At 42.2% G+C, this 12,287-nt stretch overlaps 1 protein-coding gene across 12 annotated transcripts in view; it reads left to right on the forward strand.

Annotated features, from left to right (window-relative positions):
* The window catches only part of DENND2C (DENN domain containing 2C), a 79,318-nt gene that overhangs the window by 43,838 nt on the left and 23,193 nt on the right, over positions 1–12,287 (forward strand). For 6 of the 12 annotated variants that reach the window (XR_016210716.1, XR_016210717.1, XM_089300110.1 and 3 more), the window contains exons 5-7: positions 46–216; positions 4,073–4,169; positions 9,476–9,524. Coding sequence is in view for 10 of the 12 variants with exons in the window: in XM_089300110.1 (XP_089156236.1) it covers positions 9,500–9,524 (25 nt within the window). In the remaining 2 variants the exon portion in view is untranslated. The remainder of the gene's footprint in view (positions 1–45; positions 217–4,072; positions 4,170–9,475; positions 9,525–12,287) is intronic. The other 6 variants (XM_008264627.5, XM_002715749.6, XM_089300109.1 and 3 more) reach the window with 1 other exon arrangement.

Below are 12,287 nucleotides of genomic sequence, written 5' to 3' on the forward strand. Positions count from 1 at the left end.
CATTAACCAGATGAGCTTATCTTACCGGTACATCTTCTGTTTTAGCTTCCTCCCAAACCTCAGTTCCTTCACCGGAAGACTATGGAACTGAAGAACTCACGAGCTTGTTTACGGCCAAAGCTCACAAAGGATACCACTTTGCCTGTCACATTAACTGAATGGAAGCTTTTCAGAGCTGGAGAAGTTGCAAACAGGAAAAGGAGAAATCTTCCAAGAGTAAGGACTCCAGTGTTTTCATGCTTCGACTCTTACTTCAGCTTTTTAATAAGAGAATAAATAAGCTTTAGACTGAAACGAATAATAGGTTGGAATTAGAAGATCTGGAAAGGAACACGTGATTTTTGTACCTGATTTTAACATTAAATAAAAGTCACAGCTGTTTATTGGTTTAGTAACTGCTAACTGGCTCCTTGGGAAATAGTCTGCTCCAGAATTACTTTCATTTTTCTGATCTGTTTCCTGCCCTTAATATGTGAAAAGTTGGAAGACGCACAGTTTTTATAAAGCACTAAACTGATTTCTCTCAGTGGAAAAAAAGTCTTTGGATTTTTTTATTTTCTCATCATGGTGAGGAATATCGCAGAATCAAAGGTTTAAAGGACTGCCCAGCAGCCTGCAGTCGCCCTCTCCTCTGGTAGTGCATGCTGGCACAGCATGTCAGCTTTCTTCTTGGAGAAAACAGAGCATGTGTTCATAGAATACAGACATCTAAGGGACTGTGCTTAAGACCTGATCATTGGAATGGCATTAGCAGATACTTAGGAATTATGGACTGCAGAGTTAAATGAGATCCAAGGAGATTTTCCAAGACTTTTGATTTCATGCTTCAGTATTTTATATACTGTGGATCTCAACTTCTCAAAGCTTATTCTTCTGTGGTTATAGGTGATAAATCCAACTTTTCCTTTTCTACTATTTTCTCAAAGGCTTTTGGAGAAGTAGGAGAAAGAAAATGGTGATGACCTCTTGATTGTTGGTCAGAAACAGGTCATTACCCCTTCTGTCATCCTCCTTGGATGACATGCTTTTAGATGTCTCTCATGGAATACACATTTGGCTTTGGATTATCTTCAGGAACAACTTTCCATTAGAAAAGAGTTTTCATTTATTTCCCCTTTGATGACTGCAGCTGTTCTTGGAAGGGAAACTGCTTTCACATTTGGAAATTGCTGGTTTAGTCCAGCTGCCTCTTTTCCCACCTTTCCTTTCTTTCCTGCTGTGGAAGCATGGGTGGGATTGTTGGCTAGAGTACATTTCCTAGTGTTTTGTATTGTTTGAGTGCAATTCTATAGCACTATGGTTTCTATCATTTTTTTAGACAACCTACAGTGCTTCCTGCAACTAGAAGGTATATGTAGATTCTTCCTAGCTCCTAACTAAAATTTTATCACTTTATCTCATATTTCCAGAGCACGTGGCTTCTTTTCCTTTATAATATTTGAGTATTCCTCAAAAATATTTATTTACTTGTTCAAGAGGCAGACAGAGGAGAAGGACAAAGACAGAGAGACAAACTGATAAAACTCCCATCCACTGCTTCATTCCCCAAATCCCTGCAATGTCCTGGGCTGGGCCAAGCTGAAGTCAGGAGCCAAGAACCTATGCCAAGTCTCCCATGTGGGTGGCAGGAACCTAACTGCTTGAGTCATCATTTGCTGCTTCCTAGGGTCTGCATTAGAAAGAAGCAGGAATAAGGAGCAGAGCCAGGACTCAGACCCAGGCACTCGATATGGAATGCAGGCATCCCAGCTGGTGTCTTTTCTACCAGACCAGTTGTCAATACCTTTTGCTTATACTTCAGATACACATGAATAATTATGCTATTTGAGTCATCATGTACCCACATATGTTTACTGTTACATAATCTTCCCTATACTGCCTAACACTAACTTTCAAAGATTTATTTATTTGCTTTGGAAGTCACAGTTACGGAGAGAGAGGAGAGAGAGAGAGAGAATGAGAGAACGAGCTTTTCCATGCACTGGTTCACTCCCCAGATGGCCAACAATGAGCAGCAGTGGGCCAGGCCAAAGCCAGGAGCTAGGAGCTTCATTCTAATTTCTCATGTGGGTGGCAGGGGTCCAGACACCTGGGCCAACTTCCTCTGCTTTTCCCAGGACACTAGCAAGGAACTGGATCAGAAGCAAAGCAGCAGGGACATGAACTAGTGTCCTCAGGAGATGCTGGCATGGCAGGTGGCAACTTAACCCCCCACTATGCTACAACAATTCTGTCCCCCCTTATTTGGTTTTTAAATGGTAGTGTTTAAGAACATTAGCATTTTTCACTTGAATGGAAACTACAAAAATCTTTTTAAGAGAAAAAAATAATCTAGTACTGTGGGAATAATCTGTGTGTTGGAAGCTCATATTTCTCACTTGTTTTTCTTGCAGTGAACTGATTCACTGCCCACTGATTGCTGAGATTACAAGAGAAACAATTGCAAAATAGCAAGAATATTTTTTTTCAGGCAACTTTGTTGGTTGTAATTTTATGTAATGCTCTTAGTAATCGTAATTCTCATTAAGGATGAATACTTAAGAAAAATTTGGAAATTTAAGAAAAGCATACATGGCAAAACTGATTAGTTTCTCCTTTAATAAGTGTGTGTTGACCTGCTCTATTTCTTTACACTTTTTTTAATTCCAATCTGTGGGTCCCTCTCTCCAACCTTCTCCTCACCCCACACCCCTTTGACAGCAGCAAAAAAAAAATTTTTAATAAGTAATGTTTACTAAATAGGAACAGTTATATAACAAATTAAATGGTCCATATTCTGCTTGCTTGAGATATAGAATGATGAGCAGAAGGGAACAAAACAATTTTTGTACTTGAACATATCTGAGAATTTCTCATCTTTAGGACATATTTATTTATTTATTTATTTTTTTGACAGGCAGAGTGGACAGTGAGAGAGAGAGACAGAGAGAAAGGTCTTCCTTTTGCCGTTGGTTCACCCTCCAATGGCCGCCGCGGCCGGCGCGCTGCGGCCGGCGCACCGCGCTGATCCGATGGCAGGAGCCAGGAGCCAGGTGCTTTTCCTGGTCTCCCATGGGGTGCAGGGCCCAAGCACCTGGGCCATCCTCCACTGCACTCCCTGGCCACAGCAGAGAGCTGGCCTGGAAGAGGGGCAACCGGGACAGAATCCGGCGCCCCGACCGGGACTAGAACCCGGTGTGCCGGCGCCGCTAGGCGGAGGATTAGCCTAGTGAGCCGCGGCGCCGGCCCTTTAGGACATATTTATAAAATGAATTTTAATGTTAGTACCCCCAGCAGCAAAGAGTATTTCCCTTGACAGAAGCTTTCTAAGTGTGGTGATCCTCTCTTTGGGAAGAATTCTTGGCAGCAGAAATAACTGAGCCCCACCCTGCCTTCCAAGTGAATGAGTGTCCCTTCCACTTCCTTTTCTGGGCAGGAAAAAACTTGGGTTTGATGATAAAGGCTTGGTCACTGTGTGGAGTACAGTATCCACATCTTCATTTTGTGACATGGAATGACAAGAAGTCTTTCTAAAACCCCAGGGAGGAGATGCCCTTTCCTACTTCCCTTACCCATGTTGTAGGGACTTGGTATTAGAACAAATATCAGGGGCTGGCGCTGTGGCTCACTAGGTTAATCCTCCGCCTGCGGCGACGTCATCCCATATGGATGCCGGTTCTAGTCCCGGCTGCTCCTCTTCCAATCCAGCTCTCTGCTGTGGCCTGGCAAGGCTGTGGAGGATGGCCCAAGTGCTTGGGCCCCTGAACCTGCATGGAAGACCTAGAGGAAGCTCCTGGCTCCTGGCTTCAGATTGGCGCAGCGCCAGCCGTGGCAGCCATTTGGGGAGTGAAACAATGGAAGGAAGACCTTTCTCTTTGTCTCTCTCTCTCACTGTCTATCTGTCAAATAAATAAATAAAAGAACAAATATCATCCAACTAAAGATTACCATTTAAATTCAAAAGTGAGAGCCATAAAGGTTTTTATTTATAAAACAGATATTTTCTCTGAGTGAGAATCACTAATAATAATGCCATCAAGCTGTAAAATTCGTGAATGTTGGTTTTAATTTGTATTTTTCTGGCCTTTTCCAGTTTGTATTGAAAATAGATGATATATTTGAGTCTAAGAGAGGGAAGAAGAAGGTAAAGTTACACCCTTACACTGGAAAAGAGATACCTCCCTCAAAAGGTAAGAATTGTGTTCTGTTCCAGCCAACTGTAGGCTGTCAGCATTTGAGGGAAAAATAATTATGTGACTTAATGTTTGATATGTATTAACACTTTTGGTTTACTTTTTGTTGATTGCACTTAAATATAACGTTTAGAATGAGGGACAGTTTCTCAGATCTCTTTTATTTAATTCTGTGTCAAGTGATAGCTATTGGATGAATAAATGAAAAAATTATAAATCAAACTAATTTTCACAGGCACTCTGAATCATTGTTTTGTAGTCCTACTTTGATTTATAGGTATTTAACAGTATAGATCGACTCTTTCAGTGCAGAAATGAAAATATTAGATAGACATAGGCTGAAGCTGTATGTTAGTAACTTACTAATAAGTTCAATCGTTTTATCATCTTGCAGATGTCAACATAAAACTTACATTGTTTTAATTAAGGCTGAAGCATTTATAATAAATTACCTAGAAAATTTTTAAAAATTTATGAAGGGGGCAAGCATTCATCCTAGCTGTTGAGATACCTGTGTCCCATATTAGAGTATCTGGGTTAGATATGCAGCTCTGGCTCCTGATTCCAGCTTCCTACGAATGCAGACCTTTGGGGGGCATTATATTTCAAGTATTTGGGTTTCTGCCACCCACATGAGGTCTGAATTGAGTTCCTTAATCTGGCTTCAGCCTGGCTGACTGTTGCAGGTATTTGGCAAGTGAACCAGCAAATGGAAGCTCAATTTTTCTTTCTTCTTCTCATAAATAAATAAATAAAACCTCATTTAAAATTCTTAACTTGGTTGTCTGGCAGTTAAGATATGGAGGGGTGGATGTTTGGCACAGCAGTTAAGTTGCCGTTTGAGATGCCCATTCCCCTATCAGAGTAACTTGTTGAGTCCTGGCTGCTTTGCTTCCTGCTAATGCTCATCATGGAAGGCAGCAGAAGATGGGATGGGTAGAGTACTTGGGTCCCTATCACCTAAGTGTCTATAACAGCCAGGGCTGGATCAGGCTGAAGCCAGGATCCTAAAACTCCATCCAGGTCTCCCATGTGAGTGGCAGGGACCTGAGCACTTGGGCCATCCTCTGCTGCCCTCTCAGGTGCATTAGCAGGGAGCTGGATAGGAAGTGGAACAGCCAGGGCTTGAGCCAGTACCAATATGGGATAATGGCATCTCAGGCACTGGCTTACCCCACTGCCTCAATGCCAGACCCAAGGGACTGCCCTAATTTTGCAGACAAACTGAGCCAGAAGGGGAAATGTAGATTTGAATCAAGGAGCTTGACTCCACAAAATCTTACCCTTTTCTTTCACCAAAACAATTACTCTCAATTTTTCTCATAAACTCAAAGTTTATGAGAAACTAGAAGTTTCTCTCTTTTGTGTGTGTTTCCTTATCCTCCACAAGGGTATTATCAAAGGATTTTATTTGTATAATTTCATATTATTTTTATAATTTAAAATACAGAAAATAGAAACTAATGTGAAATAGTGTGATAGATCCTTTCTGATGCATTATTATTTTATTTTATTTTTAATATATTTTTATTTTTAATCCACAGATAGTAATCTCTCATGCATTAGTATTCATTTTCTAAATAGCCCTGTGTGGCACATATTGTTGTTACTTCATAGATAAGGGAATAAATTATAAATTGCAGATTATGTAACATATGAAGACACTAGAGCCAGAACAAGTGCTTGCACACATTATCATTTCTCCACATTGATAGCACTTTGCTGATAACTACTCTCCAGATACTCCACTCTGAATAGGTTCTTAATGATCCTAGTTCATTCTGTATGCTTTATGCATATGGGGTAGGAACATTTTAGTATATTTCACTCTAAGACAAGTTTTTGCAAACCAAATCCTTTTTTTTAAACTGTGTCATTGTTGAAAAAAATTCTTCAATAGCTAGAATTGCCAACTTGTAGCATCAAAAACAAAAGATAGCCCCTACATTGTAACTCTTCCCAAAAAGCTGGTTTTCTTTTTGTTTATTTTTAAAGATTACTTATTTATTTGTTTGAAAGTAGAGTTAGAGGGAGAGAGGCAGAGACAGAGACAGAGACAGGGATAGGGATCTTTCATCTGCTGATTCACTTCCTAAATGGCTGTAACAGCCAGGCCTACTCCACGTGGAAGCCAGGGAGCTGCATCCATGTCTCGCACATGGGCACAGAGACCCAAGCACTTGAGCCATTTTCCACTGCTTTCCCAGGCACTTTGGCAGGGAACTGGATTGGAAGTGGAGCAACTGGGACGCGAACTGACACTCATATGGGATGCTCGCCCTTCAAGAAGAGGTTTAACCTGCTGCACCACAGCCACACCCCAAAAGTTGGTTTTCTTTTGCAAAGAAAATAAGCATTTTCTCAGCCTTTGTGATCAGTTCTTTCAATGGCCAAGAGGAGTTTTTCTCCTGTCCACAGATCACTCGGCTCTGTCATCAGAATTCTCAGATTTTTGTGTTCCTCCTTACGTGCTTGTTGACACATCAGCAATGCCTAAAAAATGCAGATAATTACACTTGCCTACTCTGTCAGTACATGCCAGAGTTTGCGAATAAACTCCAACTGAAACATTTCTTAACTTCCAGTTTTCAGGTGTTACAGAATGATGTAACATTCTGCCTTTATAATGTTATTTGTTGAAGTCACATATAAAAAAGGAATAACCTAGTACTTTTTTGTAGTCCATAGAGATTGATTCTCAATAGATTTCCCTGTTGATTCATAATTCCCTTAACCTTCATTCATTATTTAGAATGCAGGTCATCAAAGCCTATGACTGTCCATGTGCTAGACCCACGTAAATGCTGCTTATGTAAAGTCCTTTCTAGTTCTACTGCCTTTTCTCACTGTCTTCATTCTTTTCTTTCTGAACACTTGGTAACACTTTTTCTATGGAAATGGTCCTGCAACTCATACTACTCAGACTTTGAATGCCTTCCTTTTAAAATAATCTTCATGTGTTTTATAGGTCTTTCAGTATCAACCCCCAGCAAAGCTGTACTATCATTATATAGATAGAAATGGATGTTTAGCTATTTCTAACATCTTATTTAACTTGTGGACAATTAAGGAGTGTGTGTGTGTGTGTATCCTACCTGGCATCTTTTTTTTTTTCTTTTTAAAAAAGATTTATTTATTTTATTTGAAAGTCAGAGAAGGAGAGGCAGAGAGAGAGAAGGGAAGAGAGGGTTCTTCCATCTGCTGGTCCATTCCCCAAATAGCCACAATGGCCAGAGCTAGGCAAGGCTGGAGCCAGGAGCCAGGAGCCAGCAGCTTCATCCAGGTCTCCCACGTGGGTGCAGAGGCCCAAGCACTTGAGCCATCTTCCACTATTTTCCAATGCACATTAACAGGGAGCAGGATGGGAAGTGAAGCAGCTAAATGGCTGCAATGGCTGGAGCTGGTCTGATCCAAAGCCAGGAGCCAGGAGCTTCTTCTGGGTCTCCCATGTGTCCACAGAGGCCCAAGCACTTGGGCCATCTTCTACTGTTTGTCTGGGCCCTTGCAGAGATCTGGATCAGAAGAGGAGCAGCCGGGACTAGAACCACACCCACATGGGATGCCAGTGCTACAGACAGAGGTTTAGTCCACCGTACCACAGCACTGGCCCCATCCCAAAAACTTTTATTTGTTTATTCAAAAAGCTGTTTTCCCTTAAATTATGTGTCTGGGATTATGATCCATAATACTCCCTTATGAAAGCCATTCAGCCTCTTATCCTCAAGATAATTAAAACTTTATTGGGGGGCCAGTGTTGTGATGTAGTGTGTCAAGCCTCTGCCTATGATGCTAGCATCCCATGTGGGTGCCAGTTCATGTCCTGACTGCTGCACTTTTTTTTAAAAGATTGATTTATTTGTTTGAAAAGCAGAGTTAGAGAGCACTCCCTGCTAATGTCCTAAGAAAAGCAGCAGAATATGGCTCAACTCCTTGGGCCCCTACCACCCGTGTGGGAGACCCTAAAGAAGCTCTTTACTCCTGATTTCGGCCTGGCCCAGCGCCGGCCACTGTGGCCATATGGGGAGTGAACAAGTGGATAGAAGACAGCTCTCTGTCTCTCCTTCTCTCTATGTAACTCTGACTTTCAAAATAAATAAGTAACTTTTTTTTAAAATAAAATACCTTATTGGGAAAAATAAGAATAGTTCAAAGCAGTTTGAGTACTAAGAAAATTCATAGTAAAGGAAAAATCACAGTAATGGCCAAAAGTAGCTTAAAGGTATCATAAAAGAAGTAGAATGTTACTTCCTTAAGACTTCCTGGTTACCCGTTTCTCCTAGTCCCCACATTTTCTGTTCTAAACTTGCAGTCTTGCTGGTGTGCAGGTTTTTGTTTAATCAGCCTGATGTTCTGTCTTTGGTACTTTATTTGGGAATGCATGGACAAAGATGTGAATGGAAAGATAAAATCTACTCTGAAATAAACTATTTAAAACTAGTCTGAAATGAGGGAAACTGAGGAGTGAGGCAGAGTGGGCAGAAGATGGAATAGTTTCTTCTGAGTCTTTTGCAGTAGTCCCCCTTACAGTTTTAGTTACCTAGGGTCAGCAGTAGTCCAAAACCAGTAAATGCAATGTTCCACAAATAAATACTTTTTGTAAGTTTTAAATTGCACGTTTTTCTGGGGTGCATGATATGAAATCTCACACCTTCTGGCTCCACCTGGGACACAAATCATCCCTTTGTCCTTCCGTATCCACAGGATATATGCTACCCACGTATTTGTCACTTAGTAGCTGTCTTGATTATCAGATCTGTCACAGCATCACAGAACCCGTGTTACCCTTACAAAGTGGCCTAACACTACATCACAATGCTTACGTCTTTCAGCTCAGCTCATCTCGACATAGGTAGTGTATCATCACCAGAAGGGTGAGTACAGTGCAGTAAGGTACTTTGAGAGAAAGAGACAACATCCACATAACTTTTATGACAGTGCATTATTATAACTATTCTGTTTTATTATTAGTTATTATGTTAATCTCTTGCTGTGCCTAATATATAAATTAAACTTTATTGTGGGTATGTATGTATAGGAAAGAACACAGTATAAAGAAGGTAGAGTACAATCCATGGTTTCAGGCATCCACTGGGATCTTGGAAAATACCCCCTACAGAAAAGGTGGAGCTACTGTATTCTCTTTTGGTAACCATCGTGGTGTAGCTAAATGGTTTGGGAAGAGACCCGCATCCTTATTCATCCTTACTCCAGGTCCCCAGCTCTATGGAAGTTGACATTGTCCTCATCTTCATGTACTTCCTGCTGTTTGACAATACGAATGGAAATTCTTCCTCTCTTTTCAGGTGAAACCAGTGGGAACGAAAGTGATGCCGAGTATCTGCCAAAGAGTGAGTGAGTCAGTGGGGCTGCTCCCTTTCTCGTGATGATCATGGGTATGGGTGGGGTGGCCCCAGCCTTTGTGAGTAAACGTGTTTTTCCCACTTGAGCTTTGATTTTGTTGTTGATGTCTTCATTTCCAGAACCCATTGAGATTTGGGGAACTAAATAGTACACCGTCAGATGTTTGACAGTGTTGAAAATCTGCTGTAGTGGAGTGAGGCAAACCTGGATGGTTTTAGGGTGGAATGTTCTTAGGGGAGCAGCACAGAGCTGCATGTCCAGACATTTATGCCATAGTTTCCTGGCAGCCAAAACAGTGGATATGAATCATCCTCTGAGACTAACGCTTAGCATTAAATATCTGATTTTACAGTCACTCAAATGTAATTATTTAATTAACTTTGATGTCTCTGACATTGAGAAAGGAAACACTTCTGTGTTACTTCTTCATAGGCATTTATATTCCAAATTATTGTGCTGTCTGCTTTGTGTTAGAATATAAAATGCATCATGCATTTCTAGCTATATATTTGTCCCAAGCACATCTTGGTGCTCTGTCTCATTCACCTAATGATTTGTCACAGCAAGTTATTTAGTTCCTATTTAACTGGCTGACATACTAAGGCATGGAAAAAGTGGGAGTTGTGAATTACCAAACCTGAATATGGGGCAGTTCCAAGTTCGACACTAACGTTATGATTAATAGTCTTGTGCTTCCTCCACCGGCCTAAATTGTCTCAGGTGTTTGATTCTGTAGCCTGATTGAAGGTGAAACCTACATCATCATCAGTTTCAGCCTAGATGTGTAGAGATGACTAATTTCGTGCTGCTGCCACATAGAAATAGGATCTCACATTTTCTTGACTTGAACTCAGCCCTTTGGGTCAGTAAGAAAGCTTTGCCTCCAGCACTAAACGTACTGAGGTGCCTCCTCCTATTTTTAGGTGTTCTTAATATTTTGACCCATAGTGTAACTTTGGGGCAGTATACATATAGCTCAAAAAAAAAAAAAAAAAAGAGAGAGAGAGAAAGAGAATGAGTTTTTTGATCAGTGGCTCAGAATGACTGATAAACAAATCTCTGGGACACGGGGACTATTTCTTTTTTAACTACACAGTTTCCTCTGGGAGTGGGGGTGGCTTCTCCCAGTTCAGAATTTGAAGGTAAGTGAGAATAGAGGTGCTATCCAGTTTGGGATGGGATTGCTATCTATTCTTTTTTTTTTTTTTTTTTTTTTTTTGACAGGCAGAGTGGACAGTGAAAGAGAGAGAGAGACAGAGAGAAAGGTCTTCCTTTTGCTGTTGGTTCACCCTCCAATGGCCGCTGCGCATCGCGCTGATCCGAAGCCAGGAGCCAGGTGCTTCTCCTGGTCTCCCATGCGGGTGCAGGACCCAAGGACTTGGGCCATCCTCCACTGCACTCCTAGGCCACAGCAGAGGGCTGGCCTGGAAGAGGGGCAACCGGGACAGAATCCGGCGCCCCGACCGGAACTAGAACTCAGTGTGCCGGTGCCACAAGGCGGAGGATTAGCCTATTGAGCCGCGGCACCGGCCTGCTATCTATTCTTTAAACAGTATGCTTTGGAGCTGGCACTGTGGTGTGGTAGGCTGAGCCTCTGCCTGCAGTGCCAGCATCCCATATGAGTGCCGTTTTGAGTCTTGGCTGCTCCTCTTCTGATCCATAGCTCTCTGCTATGGCCTGGGATAGCAGTGGAGGATGGCCTAGCTGCTTGTGTTGCTGCACCTGCATGGGAGACCTGCAGGGAGCTTCTGACTCCTGGTTTTGGATCTGCCTAACTCCAGCTGTTGCGGCCATCTGGGGAGTGAACCAGCAGATGGAAGACTTTTCTCTCTGTCTCTCCCTCTCTCTGTCTGTAACTCCACTTCGCAAATAAATAAATAAAAATCTTTAAAAATAAATAGTTTGCTTCAATTAGTTCACTTTTTTTTTTTTTTTGACAGGCAGAGTGGACAGTGAAAGAGAGAGAGAGACAGAGAGAAAGGTCTTCCTTTACCGTTGGTTCACCCTCCAATGGCTGCCCCGGCCAGGGCGCTGCAGCCGGCGCACCGTGCTGATCCGAAGGCAGGAGCCAGGTGCTTCTCCTGGTCTCCGATGCGGGTGCAGGGCCCAAGCACTTGGGTCATCCTCCACTGCACTCCCAGGCCACAGCAGAGAGCTGGCCTGGAAGAGGGGCAACCAGGACAGAATCCGGCGCCCCAAACGGGACTAGAACCCGGTGTGCTGGCGCCGCTAGGTGGAGGATTAGCCTATTGAGCCGCAGCGCCGGCCCAATTAGTTCACCTTTTTGAGGAAAGTCTACTAATAAATGTCTTCTTCCACTTCATTTTTTCCCTTTTGAAATTAGCACCATTTATTGATATAAACACATATCCCTTATTAGTTATATATGCCCATTAGAGAAAGAAAGGAAGTTTCTTTAATATGAGAATAATTTTTGTTTTAATTTTCTCAACCACATCCCTTTCTGTACTTAACTTCCACAGCACTTAGTTCTTTTGTCAAATCCCTGCATTGCTCCCATGATTTTGTGGTGTTCCCAGCAATGGTATTTGTCATCAGTCCAGTGCCATTTTCCATGTGCCTTGATATGAGGCCATGACAAATGGGCTAGCACAGAGGATGTGTTGGGATGTATTTAGAGTGTTAGTTGGGACGTGGAATGTCCATCCCACTGCTCGTTGGAGGTGGAGTGAGATCCCTGGGCACCTAGGCAGTCTGCTCTTGTCCCTGTAGCATGTCACAGCCCTTACAAGT

This window comes from Oryctolagus cuniculus, chromosome 7 (genome assembly GCF_051225735.1).
Source record: "Oryctolagus cuniculus isolate XC-2025 breed Fujian yellow rabbit chromosome 7, ASM5122573v1, whole genome shotgun sequence".
Taxonomy (NCBI): Eukaryota; Metazoa; Chordata; class Mammalia; order Lagomorpha; family Leporidae; genus Oryctolagus; species Oryctolagus cuniculus.